A 19,409-nucleotide genomic window follows, 5' to 3' on the forward strand; every position below is an offset into this window, starting at 1 on the left:
TGAATTAAATGAAATAACATGGAGGTGAACTCGAGTAATTTGTTAGTTCCTTTACATAGTATAGGATTTGTGACAGATGAAGTTCCATTTGCATTGGAGAAGCTAGGAGATGAATATTTTATTGTAGTTGCAACAGGTCACTACTATCAAGTATATGACTTGGACCAACTAAGGATTAAATATATATCTCAGAGGATGGAGAATAGAATAGAGAATTTGGTTACAAAGTATGAGACTGTTTATGTATCTATGGGCAATAAAATTGTTGGTTATAATAGGCATGAAAAAACGTTTGAGATTGAACATAACTCAAGAGTAAAAGGAATGCTTGTTCTTGGTGAATTATTGATTTCATGGGATAAGGAGACCATAATAGTTTCTGAGATAGATTCTAATAGACTAAAATGTGAAATTCTGGTTGATATGGATGTCTCCGAAGAAATTGTCACAATTTTACATCCAGTCACATATTTGAACAAGGTATTAGTAGTTACATCGAAAGGATGTGAACTTTGGAATATTAATACTAAAAAAATGATACATAGATTTTCTTCAATACAAGTTGTTTTAAATGCTTCCAAAAGTATGAAGAATAAAATTGATAATAACGATAAGCAGAAAATAATTACTGCAGTAGCAAGCTCTCATCCAGATATAGTTGGGATTGGAACTCAAAATGGGATGGTGTATACACTAGATATTGCAAATGATATTATTTTACTTTCTCTCGAGCATATGCCTGAGCAGAAAGGGGTGAGAAGTGTAAGCTTTTGCTCTGAAAAGGCCATTTTGATTTCAGGTTGTGAAAATGGAGATATTGTACTATGGGATTTAGAAAATGCACGAGTTTTAAGTATATTAGACTCTGCTCATGAATCTGAGGTTGTTAAAGTTCAGTTTGTTCCAGGTGTTTTAATGTTTATTACCTCCGGTAAAGATAATGCACTATTGGAATTTGTTATTGATAACCAAAATTCTCCACCTAGAGAACTTAGATCTAGGAGAGGGCACTTAAGCTCAATAATTAAAACACAGTTCTATAATGCTCTTCCAGAAAAAAGTAGAGACTTACTTTGTATTAGTAACTTTAGGAATTGTGGTTATCTTGGAAAAACATCTACAATACAACAACATCAAAATCGCATTTTTTCGCAAAACTCTCTTAAAAAGAAGTTTAATGAAAAGTATCAATTCCCCTTTAGCAGGTTACCACCTATAATAGATTTCTCATTTGCAGAATCTAGGCATTTTGACTGGCCAAATATAGTAACTATTCATCAAGGAATGCATGAAGTATTTGTTTGGAGTGGGCATAACTTTGCATTAACTCCAAATTTAATAACATTAGAGAACGTCCAAAGGCTTGACAAAAATAAGCAATCTAAGAGTAATCAATCCCAAAATTTTGTATCGCATGGTCTAACAGTTAAAAGAAAATCTCTACCTTTAGCAAAAGCCATCTCAGTTTCAGGTTGTGGAAACTATGTAGTTGTTGGATACTCTGATGGATCCATACATAGATTTAATCTACAATCATGTATTCATTCTGGGCAATTAATTCTTCCTGATAATTCTGAAATTAATCAACCAACTATGGAAATTCTTTCAATACATATTTCACACTCCACAATGGTTCTTTGCATTATAAGAGATTTGGATAATTACTACTTATCAACATGGTCGGTTAAGCCTATTAAATATTTAAATACCAAGATTATCCTAAGTAGAGCTTCTGTTCTATCAAATATAGAGACTCAAGAAGTGTTTATTTCCAAGCTGTTTGGATATTTATTAGCTTTAGGATTATCCGATGGCAGGGTTATTCTTTATGACTTCCAATCACAAGTAATTTCTAGAGAATTCCAATGTGGTCATCATCATATTTTAGATATTACAATGTCTTCAGACAATAGGTGGATTGCAGTTTCAACAAAAAATAGTGAACTTTTTATATTTGATATAATTTCTTCAAACCTTTTGGATTGGGTCAAATTCAAATCTCCAGCTATTTGCTGTGTATTTGATCATTCAGATGCATTTCTAATAACATCTCATGATCAATCAAAGGGATTACTTTCTGTTTGGGCAAATAAACATGCCTTAAGCATTTCAGTTGGAATTGAAGGTTTATCAAATCCTCCATCTGAACCTTATTATATAGATGATCCTCCTAATAGAGTACTTTACTTTGAAGATTCAGACCAAACTTTAAAGAATGATAAAGATTCTACAAAGGCATCAGAATCTAGTGACAATACAAATTTGTCTGACTTTGATCTTCCTGAAAATGGAGACTATGATCCTTCCTTAATAGACAGAAAACTAATGTCATTTTCTGGAATTCCATTTTCAACTCTTCAAGCAATCTTATTTATTGATGAAATTAAAGAAAGAAACAAACCAATTGAACCACCAAAGAAACCAGAGAGTGCTCCATTTTTTCTACCAAATACTACAGAATTCTCATCTACAATTCATAAACCCTCGAAAGAAAGCGATAATGAGGAAATAATCTCAAAAGATTTGGCAGAATCTAAAGATCCAAGTTCATCACTTAAGACTGAGCTCCAAGAACTTTTAGAAAAAACTTCCTTGGATGATTCAGACTCTTTTTTAAGTATTACTAAGCTTTTAAAATCCAAATCTCCTTCTGGTGTAAATCTTCTTTTGAGACAATTAGGGCCTCTCAGTGGAGGATCTTTCCAAGAAATTGCTCAAATGATACATTACTTTAATATATCTATATCAAAAAGAACAGATTCTGAGTTGATTCAAACATACCTAAATATCTTTCTTAAAATTCATTCCACAACAATACTGGAAAATGAATCGGAATTTAAAGATTTTCAAGATATTATTCTTAAGCTTAATAACCTTGTAAAGAGTGACTGGGACTCTCTCCAAGACAGGCTTCATAATATCTCATGTTTTCTAAAGTTTGTTACAAATATTCAAATGGATTAAGATACTTTATTATGATTTAATTTCATTGATTTCACTCATTTCACTTTCAAAAATTTTAATAGTTTGTTTAAACTCTTCAAAACCTTATAACTTACTTATTTTCTTTCAATATTTTTGTTAATATTTTTTTATTATTTTTTTTCAATTTCTACTTGTGCAATTCATTTTTAGATTAATGGTACCGGTACCATTAAAAATTATAACGGTACCGGCATTAATGGAAAAAATGTCAATAAGATCAAAATTGAAAATTTAATAAATAATTAATAAATAATTACAATGATTAATTTTTAAAGTTATTTTATTTTGATAATTTCAGTTATAACAATATTAAAATGAGTGATAGAAACATTGAACAATTATTAGAAGTAATTAATGGTAATAGTACTCACCAAAGTAATTTGGAGAAACTAATAACTAATTCTATACCAGAATTAGAGTCAAATTTTGAGATTCTTGAATTAGAAAAAAAGCTAATTATCACTAAGTTTTCATTGGGCCTAATGGAATTTAAGTCAGATTCAAAAACTTTTCATCAAGCAAGAATGTCTTTATTGGCCTTAATTTTGGAAAAGCAAGAAATTAAGGAAATACTTGAATTTAACTTTAATGGCTTTAATCCTTCAGTCCATATTTTGCACTCTGTGGAAATAGCTTCTTTGGAAATTAGATTATTTTTGGAATCTAAGCTTGTAGAGTTGGAAGACTTTAAATTTAGCCTTGATGAATCAAAGGATAAAAAACAAGTACAAGACGATGAGGAAATTGATCTTTTAACAAGTAGCTTTCGAATATTAGATTCTCTTCTTACTCAGCTAAACAAAGATGAAAATTTGGATTTTTTGGAATTTTCTGAGAAGATTACAGGAGTTCAGGTAGTTGAGTTATTAGATTCATTAAAGGGCACTGCAAAACATTGTATTGAATTTATATTGGATATTGAAGGAATCATTCGAGATGAATATGAAATGGATCTTAATAAGGGAGTATTAGAACTTAAAGGTAATACTAACTCTAAAACATCAAGTTTGTATTGGATTATTTATTATTCTTGCTCAATATCATCTAAATGGCAAATTAACGAGCCTGATCAAGACCTTGATAAGTATATTAAATTGCTAGAAATTGCATCCAGGTATTTGAATCCTCTCCATTTTGCATCTGTATTCCCCACACTCATCCATATTTCTGTAATAGACTGGGCAAATATTCCTGGTATATTAGAAACTGTATTAACATCAATGCTTTCATTCTCTACTTTAATTAAACAAGAAAATAAGAAAGAAGGGATTTATAGTGGATTATATTATGCAGCACTCCTAATCACATCTGCCTGGTGGTCTCCAGGAATAGATACATATAGAATAGCAGCTTCAAAAATGAAAGATGGTTCAAGATCTCTTGAATATATTTCAAGAAATTATTTAAATCTGGATCACTTAGATAAGATACAGGATAGTAAAGTCTCTTTATCAAAACTTAGAGTAGAAGAAGAGAAGAAATCTGGGACAAAAATGCCAGAATTCGTACCTTTAGATACAAATGCAATTCCCGAATACTCATTTGAGGATAATCCTGGAGTGGATAGAGTTAGAAGGATCTCGCTCATTATTTTTGGACTAATTAAAGAGATTTATCAAGAAGATATTAATCAATTTCAAGGAGACCAGATTAATAAAGTCTTGTTTATTAGACATTTAGATGACCCAAATTCACAAAATTTCGAGAAATTCTCAGCTTTTATTCAGACCCTTATTTGCATTTTAACATTATTAACTTGTAGAATCCAAAACTCTTATGTACCATCAGAACTTTGGAATATTATATTTAAACTAATAATTGTATTGACTCCAAAATCTAGTAAAGGGTATTATTACGATTCCCCTAGAAAAATCACATTTTTTATTTCATTACTTAGAACTACAGCTATAGCATTTTCGAGTGGATATTCTGATCAAGCCAAGCAATTTGATAAATTACTCGAGGATCTAAAAATTGAAACAACATATAATATTCCAAAGCTAATAATAAGAGACGATTGTGAGGAATTCTCTGAGCAAGATGAAGAATCAATCAAATTCTTCCGTAATTTATTAGATATTAGTTAGAAAAGTTCTATAGTAGGCAATATTTGTTATAAACAAAATGATATAATTAATTATAATCTGTCACAACTGCTTTATTGAATATAAATCTATTTATTACCATGAATATTTGGAGGTAAAGGAGGGACTCCTGGAGGTGGAATGGGTAGGCCTCCAATTGAAGGATTAATTAGTGGGAATTGCCCAGGAGGTATCATAGGAGGAGGAATTAAAGGCGGACCTCTAGCTATAGTCTGAATATTTCCTGCAAAAGTAGGTTCAACAGGCTTAGTTGATTGATTCTTTGGGGGTGCCTCTGCAACGAAAGTCACAATATTTTCCCCTCTAAGCATTATTAATCCGAGAGATCTCTTTAGCTCTTTTGACTCTTCTCCTTTCTTTACACGTCTATATTCTTGGCAATCAGATAAGACCAAATTCATATGTCTATCAAATGCCATAAGATTCCCAACCATAACTCTGTCATCTTGAACAGTTACTCTTATTCTATAATTTATATATTTTTGCATATTTTCACCTTTTCTTTACAAGTTAGAAATTTTATTATTTTATTTGATCATAAGCCGTTTCCCGCCAAAAGTACCGAATTATTTAAGCTTTAAATATTGGAAAACTATTATTCAAATAAGGACGAGCTTTTACTGAGATCAAATGATATTTAAAAAAAAGTTTGATTTCCTAATTAGATTTCCTAAGTAGTTTTGCTGAAGTAATTGGTAGATTGTTCCTTATTTTATTCTTTTGTTTTTTTTTCTTATTAGTTAAAGATTAAAGATAATAATATTTTGATGAGATAAATGTTATATATAATTAAAATATTCCTGAAAAATAAGGTAAAAGGCTATAAACTGTTCACTTACGATAAACATAGTGAATAAATAAATAAATAGTAATAAAAATCAGTGATGTAAGGAGAATGCATCCATAAACTAGAATCTGGTCAACTAGGTTTCGTCTCTCGATATTTGAAAGCAAGGAATGGCTGATTCCTAATCGACTGGCCATATCTAGGGCTTTTTTCCTTACAGATTTAAGCATTCTATTTTGGTTTTTTAGATTAAAAACAATACTTCTTGCTTGCTCTAGTGCATGATCAATAGCAATATGGCTCTCTTGCCAAATAGCTTTTTCACGTATTAGGGCTCCGACCCCACTATTCTTTTCTGGAGAAGAATATGATAATTTCTTCTGCTCTTCAATCTGACTTTTGTGAATATGGTCTAACTGCTTTGAAATAGATTCTCTTAAAGAATTGGAATCAGATACTAAATTATCAATTCTTCGATCCCAAATCTTTTCTTGAGAGCGGTCAATAGATTTGGAGGATTTTAGTTTATCAAGAACTTGTTTTAATTCTGTTACTTGCCTGCAAAAATCATTAAGGATAGCTGATAACCTTTGTTGTAAAGCAATTGAACGATCCAACCCCAACTCAAACTGCTCTAGCAGCCTTTCTGCCTCATTTTTAGACTTTGTTGCCTTTGGATACAAAGCAGAGAGTGTTTCTAAACTCATTTAATTTTAAACTCTCTGATTTGTTTCTTATTCTTCGGATATATTTACTTTATTTTATAAAAACTTGGCGCCACTCTGTCATATTTTATTTAGTCTTTAATTATTACATGGATAATAATATTTTCACTTGGAAAATACAAGCAGAAAAAAAAATGTAATAAAGAAATGCTTGATTTTATTAGTTTAAAAAGCTTCTTCCTTTTCAAATACATACTCATCAGAGTCTATTTCATCTTTTTCTGCTTGAACCTTTATATTTGACCCTTGTTCCATTCTATTTATAAACCACTTACAAAAAATGGAATTTAGTCGTTCTCTGAGTTTTTCTTCATCATTTCCCTCTAAAAAAGGATTAGAAAGATATATTTTTAATTGTGTGATTTACCACACAAAACCTACCTAGTAAATCTGACAAATTTGTTGAATTCTCAGGATCGCATCTAGAAAGTATTTCAAATAGGCCATTTTTAAATACTATGGAATCCGATCTCATCACCATAGATGCTAAGTTCTTGGAAATGATTGGGGAATATTTTTCTACCGAGCTTTTATAGTTAAATTCTTTGATATTAACAAGTTCCATTGGAAACTTAACTTGACAACCTTTCATTAAACTTTTTAACGATTGTTGAATAATTGTAGAAAGCCCAACATTGCTTTTCAGACTACTCTTTCCCAAAGTACCATACTGAATTCCATGGCCTTTAACATTAATAAATAGAACTCTAATACTAAATTCAACCGTTGGAATTACCATTATTGGAAGTAAGAATTCACTCTAAAATTATTATAATTTAGATATTGTATTTTAATATATCGCTATTAAAATAGCTAACTTACCCCAGAAAATACTGAAAGTTTCTCATGATTATTTTCTAATATTTCATCTTTTTTTGCCAATTTCATTCCAAAGATATTTCCTTTCTTTCTGATGAAGCTTTTAACTGATGTTACAATATCACAATATTCTGTATCTTTACAAATAATTGGCATTCCATTCGAAAAACGGTAAACGTAAAGATAGCCTGTCTTTAGAGAAGTTGTTTGAGATGTATTGGATATATTTAAGTTTGATTGGTTTTCTTTATCAACATTTTGATATTCAATATCATCTACTTGGTTTTCTTTTTTCACATGAAATTCTCTTAAAAAACCGAAAACTGAATCAATCTTATATTTAGATCCTTTATTACTTGAATACCGAATAAAATTATCTTCAAAAATATCGAAAAATGATAAATTGATATTTCCTTTTATCAAATCAGAAGCATCCATTTTCATATTTGTTTCAAAGTTTAAGAAAATATGGCTATTCCAAAATTTAGAAAGTACCAAATAACTTTGAATCTTCTTAAGGCATGATTTTGCATAAAGTTCCATAGAAAAGTACTTCTCTTGTAAGTATTCTAGTCCTAAGCTCATTTTCATAGACACTGAGAATTCAGTTATCCAATCCCAATTGGTATAATCAAAACTCTCACTATTCCCTACATAAAAAGATCCATCATTCAGGTTACAAAGCAGAGTAAACTCCCAAATCTTGTTTCCCATTCTCATCTTAACTTTAACGTTTCCTTCTCCATGTTGTGTAGCATAAAGTAATATCATTTTAAGGCCTACCCCAAATTGTCCTGTATAATAAGAATCTCTTTTATTTATTTTCTTACTAAAAGATGAATCAGAATTAAAAATTTAATCAATCACTTTAAATACAATTAATATTTAAACTCACTTTGTTCCAAAAAGAGTTCCCAATAGGTCAATGGATTCTAAAGGTATTCCGCATCCTGTATCTCTTACAATGATGTTTATTCTTGCCTTAAAGTTCAAACCAATTTTAATAAAAAATCAAATTTATTAATACTAGTCCTGTATTTTACTTACCTGATCATCCAATTCTAAATTCTCAAAATTCACAGAGATTTCTATTTTTTTTGGAAAATCATGCCACTCTGCTTTTGCCTTATTATTACATGCATCTATAGAGTTATCAAAAAGTTCCTAAATAAAAAAAATCAATCCAAATTAAACTAAAAGCTACATTGCAAATTAAATCTTATTTAACTTACCTTGAAAGCCATAAAAGGAGCATTTTCTGAGTCAAATCCAGTAATCCCAATGTCTATAGAATCATAGAAAAGTTAGTTATTACTTGTAAATCCACTCAAAGAAATATATATTTCACAAAAGAATCACAAAAAACTTACTTTCTGAAAAGAAATTAATTGCTGAAATATTGGACATTTTAGAAAAATATCTTTTTAGATTGATGCAAATTATTTCTCTGATTCCACTTTTAATTAATATTTTTTCACACATTGGCTGTCAATTATGACTGTGGGGGCCCGTTGGCGCCGAATGGAGTTATAATTATTTCCTAAATTCCTAATACTTTGAAAAATAAAATAAAATAAAACAGAGAAAACTTCTGAATAATAATTAATATTGCATTTCTATTATACTTTGAAATATTGAAATAATGAGATACTCACAAGTATACTCCAAACTTTTATATGATAAGATTCTCAAATTGAATCAAATATATTTGAACATAATTAAAAGTGGCATTTCTAAGGTAAGAAATAAACTACTAACTCCTTATTACTCATGAAAAATTTATTTTCTATTAAATTACGCAGATATACCATAAATTTATCCTATTTTGGTACAGATATGCAAAGAAAGTGTTTCATTATGGTCTGATACCAGGTACTTATTTATATACTTTGTGGAAAGAGGATGAATTCACACTAAATCCTATCAAGTTAGCACGGGTTCTTATCTAAAACACCTAGAGGTCGTTTTTATTTCCTCTTCCATTTATTAATTATAGTTGTTATAATTCAATAATTTTTTTTTTTCTTCTATTTTTTATTAGTCCCCTTTCATACTATAAGGCTTATTGAATTTTCCTGGAACATAGTTTTCCCATCTATATGCTGGAAAAACATGTTTGTTCTTTTCGTACCACTGTCTTTTAACTACTTTTCCTGCGTGAGACTAAACAATTGTGAAGAATAGTATTAAAATCATATTATGAAAATTAGGTAAAAGTATGATTTAACTTACTTCAGTAGTCTCTTTACTGACATCACTTTTTTCACGAATATCATCAAATACATTAAAGTGGAACAAGGGACCTTAAATTTGTCAAAAACATAGGCCAGTTAAAGTTTCCTAATATTTGCTATAAAACCCAAGCTTACCTGATTTCCCTCTAGCCTTAGTCTTAATAAGCTCATGAAAGGTAATTGTATGTGGTAAAATTACGTCTTCTTTTATATACATTAGAGATGCACTTTAATGAACAAGTTTGAAGGGATAAGTTATAAAATTTGAAAATTTGTGAAAATTGACAGGAATTAGCTATGGATTCTTATTATCAGTTCTAACTTACCTAGAAAGCCTTGAAAATTCTTTGAATTCTGATTTTAGCTTTATTCTACATTTCTCAAGAAATTCGCCAATTGTAGTATTCCTTGGAACATGAACAGATCTTCTGTGGCCACTTCCATCCCAATATGAAAATACAACTTCAATTATCTCTTGTTTCAGTTTCTCTTCTTTTTCAAATTCCTCTTGTTTCAGTTTTTCTCTTGCTTTCGCTTCTTCAAGCTCTCTTTTTTTATCGGGAAGAAAGGATGTATCTATAGATGTATCTTTTCCTATTGTACTAAAGTCAAACTCTGAGTGTTTTTCTAAAGATTCTGTGGATTTGTTTTCTCCTGATAAAGAATCTTTTATAGCTGTTAAAGTAATTTCTTTGGATATAGTCTCTGATCGGTCCTCTTTATCAGGAATTTGGTCTGGTATATCGTCTCCTTGATTAAATTCGAATGATAAGGTATTGTATTTCATCTTTTTAGGTTTGGATTCCGGAATGATCTTTGTTTTCTTTGAAACATTTTCAGGCTTAATCCCCCTTCGAATATCACTTATATGCCTTTTATAAGTTTCCATAGAAACAAGTCCCATAGTTCTTGACCTAAACTGCTCCTCATCCTCAGTAGACTTACTGTAAAACATCTCCTCTATACTTTTCATCGTTTGCTTCAACACTGCATCCAAGACTAATAAAAGCAGCAAGTTACAAAACTATTAAAATAAATATTTAAAAAAACTATTAAGATTTCACATGAATTCCTATTTGTGAAAATTTCAATAAAAGTAGATGGACTATTAAAATACAAGTAAAAATAGAGCTTTGCCGCTTAATATAAAAAATGACGTGGAGGCAAACCTTCAAGGGATAAACTTAGAGAGTGAAGAAAAGAATAAGAGCAATAAAGAAAATAAGACCAAAAATATACGACAATACTTTCATTTATGAATCAAGGGTCTTCTTAAATTGATTAAACCATTCGGATAATTCTTGTTTAATGGATAAATTTTTGTAATCTCCTTGATCATTCTCAGAAATCGTAAGAGATTGTAGATCTCTGGAGATATTCTCTTCATCTACTAATGTGAGAGGTCTCTCAAGACGAGCTAACATATTTTCCAAATAATCCGAACTGACTCCTCTGATACGTAGCCATGGATGATCAAGCAAAGTTTGAGCTCCAGGCCTCATCCTGGGGTCTAAGGCCAAAAATGAATATAAGAATAAGGAAAAATTGTGGGCCTCAAATTTGTTGATACAGTATTTATGAATAAGAACTGACTTCAGATCCCAATATTGAAGCTTGGAGATTTTGTGTAATTTATTATGTTTATTAAAAAATCTTTTTGAATGTTTTCCTGATTTGATCAAAGACTTAGGAAATTCTCCAAGAAGCTCAATCATCTGAGCAAGATGATCATCGTCACCACTAAAATCTTCTGTTGCCTTGGGAGTGAAGAGAAGATCACCGGTTAGAAGTTCAAAGATTGTGCATCCTAAGCTCCAAATGTCAGCAGACCAATCGTAACCCGCGCCTACAATAACTTCAGGACTCCTATATTGCCTGGTCTGAATATCTTGACTAAAATGCTTATTCATCCAGCAAGCATTCCCAAGATCTACAATGAAGTACTCTGCTTCATTTCTAGAAAACGTGTTAGGATTTACACTAATTTGTTTAATAACATTGGAAACCTCCATAATTTTTTCCTCATTAACCTCAAAACGAAGAGCTTTCGAATCTGCCTTCGAGTTCTTTGAAAACTTATGATTTTCTTGTGATAATAGTTCTGAACCTCCAACATAACTTTTGTTCCATTGAGTGAGAGGAAGTAAATGAGTATATCTTTGCTCGTCATTTGCAATATACTGCTGAGGATGGTAAACTTCATACAAGTGATGATGATAAGGTGGTTTTATTAAAGGAAACTGGTTTAAGTTATTCATGTTAGAATTGAAGCTAAAATTCTCCAATTTGCTCTGCTCAGTAGAGCTTTTTTCCAACTTCTTTGAATTAAAATTGATTTGATAATAACTTGAATGAGTTGGGTCTGAAGGCATTGGTTTCAGATGAAGCTTTAAAAATGGAGGAGTAGATAATCTTTTTCCTTTTTCAGAAGCTTCAGTATTTTTGGCCTCACCTGGTATACATTCAATAACGTCTTCCTCAGCGTTACTTGACTCGGTAGCCTGAGAACCTAACTTTTGCTTGTTTTTTCTCTGATTTTTCCTCTTTAACCTTCTTCTTTCTTTAGCGTTTAAACCATGATACTGGGTTGAATTTCCATTGCTGGAGTCATTGATATTACTATTATGAATAGAGTCAGTGGTTGTTGAATTTGTTATTTCAGTTGCTGTAGTAACGTCTTTAATATTATTATCAGAATTAGAACCATCCCGAATGTGGTGGTCGTCTGATTCTTTGATGTTTGAGGAATCAGCATCGTACTTTTCCTCAGTGTTGATAACTCTAAAATCAACCATGGGAATAGAAGAGCTTGAAACAACTATGTTTTCTGGTTTAATATCAGTGTGTATTACACCACAAATACGATGCAAATAGTCCAATCCAATTAACGAATGGGCAGCAATCTTCCTGACTATATCAATTGGAACTCCTTTATAGTCATACAAGCTGATTAATTGCAAGATATTCGGCCCCAATACTTCAAATACCATACAAACATGTTGGCCATTTGGACCTGAAACCTCAAAGTAATCAATAAAACCTACAACACCATTAAAGTTCCTTGAAAATGGACGAGTAAAATTCTCAATACAACTTTCCAAATGTCTATTCAAAGATTCCCTCCACTCCTCTCCACTAGCATGGTTCTTAGTAGCCGTTAATATCTCCATTTCGTCATATGCAGCCTGTCGGTACTCTTGGGCTCCTTTTTGGAACTTTAAAGCAAAATAAGTAGTAGGTGTGCTTAAAGTGTCAATAGCCAACCATACTGTTGAAAAATGGCCCCATCCTAACTTCGAAACAATCAAATATCTACCATTATAAACCTCCCCAATCGATACTGGGTGGTAACCTCCAACTTTGTAATCCTCTTGTGATTCATTCCAACAATCTGCTGGAATGGTTGGCTCATCATAATCATGCTCAATATGCTGATTTTCTCCGCTCACTTTAAGATGTTGAGCTCCAAGATTTTGATTTGGATTACTCATTTTCCCCAAATTTTCCATTATTGTAAAAGTGTATTTACACTTATAAGGAATTAAAAATACTCAATTTTCTTTAAACTATTTAAAGTTTAGTAGTAAGTTTAAAACATCCTAGATATGTACTTAGTAGATGATTTGATTAGCATAAACTTTCTTATCAATAAATTTCAGAATATCAAATCGCTTAGTACTTGAACCAAACTTTTTTTAATTTTATTTTTATTAATTTAATTATCTTATTCATTTACCCATGTCCACTTTTTTAGCGCCAAACGTGGTAACTTAAAACACCGGTATAGTAATAATAAAAAGAAAAATAAAATTTTGGACGCAGTGAGGATTAAAATATATATATATTAATATATATATATATATATATATATATATTGTTACAGACTTCATGTAAAATAATTAATTCAGCAATTTGTTGATTGTTATTTTTACTAATCAAAGACTATCCCGACATTACTTTCATTAACGATAGCATTTAAATATTTGTGCAGGTTAATATTCTGTGTGAATTGAGCAAATTAACACACTAAGTTTTTTTGATTTTTTAAGTTGGGTAATTGGTTGGTAATACTAAGATTTTCATTACTGTAATATTGTCTTTTAAAGTTTAGTGAGTAATCTCTCATATTTTCAAAAATGATGGAAAGTATCCTTATTCAAGGTCTGGTTGGTTCAATCATTGTTTATATGGTTTTTTCTAGAGGGAAAAATAACCTTCTTTTATTTCCAAGGCTTAATAAATTCAGATATATTATATCTATTTTATTATGCTCGTCAATAATAGCTTACACAATTGTCTCAAAGCCACAAACATATTATGACATTATTCAAGTAGATAGATGGGCTCCTAGAACAGAACTAGTTCAAGCAATTAGAATTGCAAAGAAGAAGTATCACCCCGATAAAAATAAGCTGGATGAAAAGTCAAACTATACTGAACTTTTCTATGAAATTCAAAAGATTGAAACTGTCTTCAGTTCTGAAACAAAGAGAAATAATTATAATAAATATGGAGATTTTAGAGCTGATGGTAATATCGAAGACAGAAATATTATTCTATGCCTTATTTTAGGTGCTGCTTTTCATGTTTACTCCTGTTTATTTGGACTATTCTTATCATTCCCCTCCATATTCAGAAAATCAAGAGGATTATTCCCAGTATATTCCATTGCAGTTTTTTGTGCTGAACTACATATGAGACTTTCCGATGACCCCAATCCACTTTCATTTTTACCAGTTATTGGAGGATTACTTCCTTTTGAAAAGATTCGAGTGTTAAGATCTCTTTTTACATGCGTTTTGATTATCTCCTTTGTCTATGCATCAAATTACTACCGAGATTATGATGAAATTCTTAATGGTATGCTTAAAGGAAATCTAATCACTAATAAAAGAATTATTGATTTGACTCAGTCACTCATTGTACAACTTCAGACTCATGGAATAGGCTCTACTTCTACATCTAGTGGTCAAAACAAGAACAAAAAGAAAAGTAATTCAACATCATCATCTAACGCCACTCCTCTTCCTCCAAAAATTAAAGTGGATAGCGATAATGAACAAGAAGATCCTCAATTAGAAGTAATTCAGCAACTCAGTGAGCCACTTAAGGAACTTGCTTCTACAATGAACGAATCCCAGAAAAAGCAACTTCAGACAGTCTTAAACATCGCTTTTACTGCTAAGGGAAAGGAGAATAAGAAAGAAGGAGGTGGATTCCTCAGTCGAATTTTTGGGAGCAGTTTCTTTTGGATTATTTTGGTTGGTTACGTTTTTCAAATTATCAAGAACTATCTTTCCTAAGTTTTTTGACTTATATAGGTTTAATTATAGGCTTTAAATGAAAGCTATTTAATCATTAATTCTTCTTTCTATCTAAATTTATTTCTCTATTCATTTTTCCCCTATTGGATAGGGAATCCTTTTCCTATTGTATTTATTCCACAATGGTTAGGGCCTAGTCCAAATTTACCAATCACAAAAATTTAATACACTTGGGCTTTCATTAACAAATCTGATATTTGTGAGCTTATTTGTTGATAAAGAACTTTAAAATAAATAAAAGTTAAAATAAATCACTGAAAAGAATATGAAATTATCAGAAGGAGCATATAGAGCTAAATTGGCTGATATGGTTGGTAACTACAAGGATGTAATTAAAGTACTCACTGAATCTTCTGACTTTAGAGATAACTCTCTTATATTGTTATTGGCTGGATCCCTAAGAAACAGAGTTACTTCGATTCGAAATTCTCTCAAATCTATTAAGAGCCAAGAAGAAAAGCTAAGAAAAGAAAAAAGTCTGAATAATGAATTTATTCAAGTTATTGAGGATATTAAACGAGATTTTGAGGAATCTATCCTCCTAGAAAGTGAAGATGTTATACGCATTATTGATGATAACTTGTTAATGTATTCAGAAGAAGGTGCCCGAGCATTTTGTATTAAACTTAAAGGAGATCTAATGAGATATAAAGCTGAAATTCTCAAAGATGAGGAAAAGAATCAATGTATTAAACAAGCTGTTGAGTTTTATGAAGATGCTCTTCAACGTGAAAGATCATTCCTAGAAAAATACCCATCAGATCCTTTATACCTAGCAACAATCCTTAATTATACAATACTTAAGTATGACTTATTAGGTAATCCAGAGGGAGCAATGAAATTTGCAAATAGAGCTATTCAAGCAGCAGAGAATTCCAGATCAGACTCTGAGCAGTTTTCTGAAAATACTGAAAAACTTCTCAAAATCTTAAGAGATAATGTGTCCCAGTGGGAACAAGGATGCAGTGGTCTGCTAACTAGTGCATTCTTTTAAACATCTTTAGTACTGATTAAGCCTCTAAGTGTTTCATTAATATTAATGTTTTTCAAATCTTGATTCTTAGAAACTCCAGCCATCTGAGTTGAATTATTTAAAATTAAAAAGTAATTCGAATTTATTTTTTACACTTACTTTGGCAATCTCTGAAATCTCGTGAACTTTGGGTAAGTTATCAATAAAATCTACTTGGCCTTGAATAAGTCTAAGAAAATCCTCAATCTAATAATAAAGTTAGATGAGATCCAGAGAAGAATTGGTCATTTATGAGCACTTACTAAATCATTCTTATCAATGTTAACAAATAAACAGGCCACATCTTTGGTAGTATCTGTAATTCCAAATGTCTTTAATGTTGCTGAAATCTGAAATGAAGTGTAAAAGTGTAAATTATAAAATTTAGAATAAACTTTTCTAACTTACATTTGTTGAAGGAGACATATTATAAATAACTTCTGTCTCAAAAGCTTTAGTTTTTGTTTTACTCTGAAACTTTTTTTTTAATAGACAAATTGAAAGGGAAATTAAAATGTGTTCCAAATTATATATCTGAAAATAGATGTTCAAAAAAAAAAAAAAAAAGATTTTACTAGTCAATTTGGGAAAAGATACATCTGGAAATGAACCTACCATTCTTGCGTTCATTAATATAACAAATTGTCTAGATTGATCTTGAGTCAATTCTAGTAATTTTGGATGATTCTTTTTCATAAGAATTTCCAAGAGCTCTTTAGAGTTGTGGATATCTCGTACTAGACAAATAGAAACAAATTCATCTTTAAGAGACTCGCCAAGAGTAAATCTTTGAAGTTTTTCTTGAATAGAGGCCATTTGGAATATCTACTTTCCTAATAGTAATATCTGAGTTTGAAATATGCAATACTGACAAGTCTCGTATATGAAACTCAATTATATTTGGGTCCTATTCAACTACGATAAAATACCCTAAAACTCCTCAACGCACACACACAGCTTAAGTCTGAGCTATTTTCTCGTAATTTTTATTCTTATTTTTTCTTTTATTAGATTTAACTTTTTATTAGCATGACATTCCCCTTGTCAATATTTAATTATTTACTTTTAAATAATTCCCACAAAACCCGTGGCCCGCCAAGGTGTAGACACAGACTGGTGGTTCAGGACTAAAATTACCGGGCACGTGTTAAATTGTCTCAAAGGTTTGATTGAGACAAAAAAGGAAAGAAAAATAAATAGGAATTGAATAGTAAGGAAGAATAAGTAAAGTAGCGAATTAAATAGTGTTTAACTTGGATTAAATACTGTCAAAAAAACCAACTTTAAAAAATCAATTATAAAGAAAAAGACCGCAAGGTTGGAATAAAACAAAAGAATAAATAATTCTTTAGGTTAATTTTTTCAGAGTTTAAACTAGGGAGAAATTTGTTAAAGATGGCGAAATTAATGAAACAAGGTCGCGTGGTTGTATTGCTTAATGGCCGTTATGCAGGAAAGAAGGCCGTTGTCGTAAATACCTTTGAGTCTGGAACAAAAGACCGTCCATTCCCATTTGTCTTAGTAGCAGGTGTTGAGAAGGCTCCATTAAAGGTACATAAGAGATTATCTAAGGAAAAGCTCAAGAAGAAGTCTACAATTAAGCCATTCTTGAAGTCAATTAATATGAATCATGTGATGCCAACTCGTTATGTGGTCTCTGATTTTGACATTAAGCCACTTCTCCAGGGCATTGATATGCAGGAAGCTGACGGCAAGAAACAAGCATTGAGAGCTCTTCATCTTGCTTTCAATGACAAGCTCATCAATATCCAATCTGAAAAGGGTAAAGCACCAAAGGATTTGATTTTCTTAAGAAAGCCTTTAAGATTCTAAACTCTTTATAGACTAAGTCATCTTAATATTTATTTTTGAAAAATATAATTGGTGTTTTTCTCAGCTAATTTGTCTGTTTGTTATTTTTTATTCTTATTTTATTTATTCAGAGCTACATTCCAAGAGAGTTTCCTCAACATTTTTATCATTTTTGAAAATACAAAATAGTCTGTAGATTATGCAATCCTCTTTGCGAATACAAGCTCTAGTCACTAAATATTAGAAATGCTTCAAATCGCGAATAGATGTAATCATACTTTCACTAAAATCCTTCCAAATATTTAGATGCGGTACGTCAGTATTGCCAACTAACCCACAACTATTTAAACATTTTCTATATTCGAATTATATTAATAACAGAATTCCCGCCAAGGTACCTATGATGGCTTAATTTTTAAAGGCGCCAGCAAATAACCCACATTTCAAAACAAAAGAATTAATTATTAATTAATAGGAACAAGGTTTTGAGATAATCCTTTTGGGATTATTTATTAAGATAGAAATCCGATTGAGAATCAAGTATATAGGTTTTTGAGCAAGCTTGTTCAGGAAATTATAATTATGGAGGTTGTAAATTCTGCAGTAACAATAATCAGTGATCCTGAGAAGTGTAGAACTTGGGTATCCCAACACAAATCTTCAGTTAAAGCTTATATTTCTCTGGCAATATTCTGTGTGATTGTATTTTTTTTCCTTTCTGATGGAGATTTCTCATTTCTTTTAACCTTATCATCCTTAACATCAGCCTTCAGCTTTGCAATGGTTTGCCTCAAGATAGAAATTACAAAATCTTGTGCAGGAGTGTCTCTTAGGATGATGGAAGCATATGTAATTCTAATATTTGCAAGATTGTGTTCTATTATTCCATTTGAAGGATACTTACCTTACGATCGAAGCGGAGATTGGCTATACCAGACCTTAGAAGCAAGTTGTATGATTATAGCAGGTACCATTGTATACTTATGTAGATACAGATACAAAGAGACTTATGACCCAAATTCTGATGAATTCAATAGTATGTATTTGATTATCCCTGCATTCTTAATGGCTCTCGTATTCCATCCTTCTCTAAATTCATGGATGCCTGCAGATATTGCATGGACTTTTGCTCTATACCTTGAGAGTGTTGTTGTCCTCCCTCAGCTCTTTATGTTCCAGAAAGAACGCAAGGTCGTTCCTTTCACCAGTCACTTCCTTGCTATGCAGGCTGTAAGTAAAGTCCTGGCTTTCATATTTTGGATTTCTTCCTACACAGAACTTAACGACCCATCCAAAGTTCTTAAGAAACATGTTGGATACTGGGTTATTATAATGCAGATTGTGCAGCTTGCACTTATGGGAGACTTTGTTTATCATTATGCTAGATGTATAACCAGAGGTGTCCCAGTTCAGTTTATTCTGATGGAAAATGTTTAATACTAATTCTTTTGAATTTCCACATATCTAATCATAATACTAGTCTCTAACATATAAGACTCATTTCTCTGGAGAAAGGTACATATATATTGGAGCAATTCATTATGGGATTCACACTCCCTCTACCCAATATTATCAATAATACAGATAATCAACAATTAGTAGTAGC

At 31.0% G+C, this 19,409-nt stretch overlaps 13 protein-coding genes across 13 annotated transcripts; 6 read left to right on the forward strand and 7 right to left on the reverse strand.

The window, feature by feature from the left end:
* Positions 1 to 18: 18 nt before the first annotated feature.
* cgd1_2890 (beta transducin ortholog with WD40 repeats) lies at positions 19 to 2,964 on the forward strand (the record flags this gene model as incomplete). Its single annotated transcript, XM_628108.1, has 1 exon — positions 19 to 2,964. The coding sequence occupies one exon, from the start codon at positions 19 to 21 to the stop codon at positions 2,962 to 2,964; it is 2,946 nt and encodes a 981-aa protein (XP_628108.1).
* Positions 2,965 to 3,299: 335 nt separating this feature from the next.
* Positions 3,300 to 5,072, forward strand: cgd1_2900 (hypothetical protein; the record flags this gene model as incomplete). The annotated part of the gene is made up of 1 exon (XM_628109.1): positions 3,300 to 5,072. The coding sequence occupies one exon, from the start codon at positions 3,300 to 3,302 to the stop codon at positions 5,070 to 5,072; it is 1,773 nt and encodes a 590-aa protein (XP_628109.1).
* An 86-nt stretch (positions 5,073 to 5,158) lies between these two features.
* On the reverse strand, positions 5,159 to 5,578 carry cgd1_2910 (conserved hypothetical protein; the record flags this gene model as incomplete). The annotated part of the gene is made up of 1 exon (XM_001388139.1): positions 5,159 to 5,578. One exon carries the CDS (start codon positions 5,576 to 5,578, stop codon positions 5,159 to 5,161), a length of 420 nt encoding a protein of 139 aa, XP_001388176.1.
* A 343-nt stretch (positions 5,579 to 5,921) lies between these two features.
* Positions 5,922 to 6,584, reverse strand: cgd1_2920 (golgi transport SNARE BOS1 secretory pathway protein, possible transmembrane or GPI anchor at C-terminus; the record flags this gene model as incomplete). Its single annotated transcript, XM_628110.1, has 1 exon — positions 5,922 to 6,584. One exon carries the CDS (start codon positions 6,582 to 6,584, stop codon positions 5,922 to 5,924), a length of 663 nt encoding a protein of 220 aa, XP_628110.1.
* A 352-nt stretch (positions 6,585 to 6,936) lies between these two features.
* cgd1_2930 (hypothetical protein) lies at positions 6,937 to 7,341 on the reverse strand (the record flags this gene model as incomplete). Its single annotated transcript, XM_628111.1, has 1 exon — positions 6,937 to 7,341. The coding sequence occupies one exon, from the start codon at positions 7,339 to 7,341 to the stop codon at positions 6,937 to 6,939; it is 405 nt and encodes a 134-aa protein (XP_628111.1).
* A 74-nt stretch (positions 7,342 to 7,415) lies between these two features.
* On the reverse strand, positions 7,416 to 8,192 carry cgd1_2940 (hypothetical protein; the record flags this gene model as incomplete). The annotated part of the gene is made up of 1 exon (XM_001388140.1): positions 7,416 to 8,192. The coding sequence occupies one exon, from the start codon at positions 8,190 to 8,192 to the stop codon at positions 7,416 to 7,418; it is 777 nt and encodes a 258-aa protein (XP_001388177.1).
* Positions 8,193 to 9,977: 1,785 nt separating this feature from the next.
* On the reverse strand, positions 9,978 to 10,628 carry cgd1_2950 (hypothetical protein; the record flags this gene model as incomplete). Its single annotated transcript, XM_001388141.1, has 1 exon — positions 9,978 to 10,628. The coding sequence occupies one exon, from the start codon at positions 10,626 to 10,628 to the stop codon at positions 9,978 to 9,980; it is 651 nt and encodes a 216-aa protein (XP_001388178.1).
* A 280-nt stretch (positions 10,629 to 10,908) lies between these two features.
* Positions 10,909 to 13,206, reverse strand: cgd1_2960 (protein kinase CMGC group, Sky1p like S/T protein kinase probably involved in RNA metabolism; the record flags this gene model as incomplete). Its single annotated transcript, XM_628112.1, has 1 exon — positions 10,909 to 13,206. A coding segment is annotated over one exon (2,298 nt), but the record flags the coding sequence as incomplete, so codon positions are not given.
* Positions 13,207 to 13,791: 585 nt separating this feature from the next.
* Positions 13,792 to 14,958, forward strand: cgd1_2970 (DNAJ like chaperone, 4 or more transmembrane domains; the record flags this gene model as incomplete). Its single annotated transcript, XM_628113.1, has 1 exon — positions 13,792 to 14,958. The coding sequence occupies one exon, from the start codon at positions 13,792 to 13,794 to the stop codon at positions 14,956 to 14,958; it is 1,167 nt and encodes a 388-aa protein (XP_628113.1).
* A 271-nt stretch (positions 14,959 to 15,229) lies between these two features.
* Positions 15,230 to 15,973, forward strand: cgd1_2980 (14-3-3 protein; the record flags this gene model as incomplete). Its single annotated transcript, XM_628114.1, has 1 exon — positions 15,230 to 15,973. A coding segment is annotated over one exon (744 nt), but the record flags the coding sequence as incomplete, so codon positions are not given.
* Positions 15,974 to 16,390: 417 nt separating this feature from the next.
* Positions 16,391 to 16,807, reverse strand: cgd1_2990 (hypothetical protein; the record flags this gene model as incomplete). Its single annotated transcript, XM_628115.1, has 1 exon — positions 16,391 to 16,807. One exon carries the CDS (start codon positions 16,805 to 16,807, stop codon positions 16,391 to 16,393), a length of 417 nt encoding a protein of 138 aa, XP_628115.1.
* Positions 16,808 to 17,335: 528 nt separating this feature from the next.
* Positions 17,336 to 17,824, forward strand: cgd1_3000 (60S ribosomal protein L27; the record flags this gene model as incomplete). Its single annotated transcript, XM_628116.1, has 1 exon — positions 17,336 to 17,824. A coding segment is annotated over one exon (489 nt), but the record flags the coding sequence as incomplete, so codon positions are not given.
* Positions 17,825 to 18,385: 561 nt separating this feature from the next.
* cgd1_3010 (ER lumen protein retaining receptor 1; KDEL recpetor 1) lies at positions 18,386 to 19,240 on the forward strand (the record flags this gene model as incomplete). The annotated part of the gene is made up of 1 exon (XM_628117.1): positions 18,386 to 19,240. One exon carries the CDS (start codon positions 18,386 to 18,388, stop codon positions 19,238 to 19,240), a length of 855 nt encoding a protein of 284 aa, XP_628117.1.
* Positions 19,241 to 19,409: the final 169 nt, after the last annotated feature.

Source organism: Cryptosporidium parvum, chromosome 1 (genome assembly GCF_000165345.1).
Source record: "Cryptosporidium parvum Iowa II chromosome 1, whole genome shotgun sequence".
Taxonomy (NCBI): Eukaryota; Apicomplexa; class Conoidasida; order Eucoccidiorida; family Cryptosporidiidae; genus Cryptosporidium; species Cryptosporidium parvum.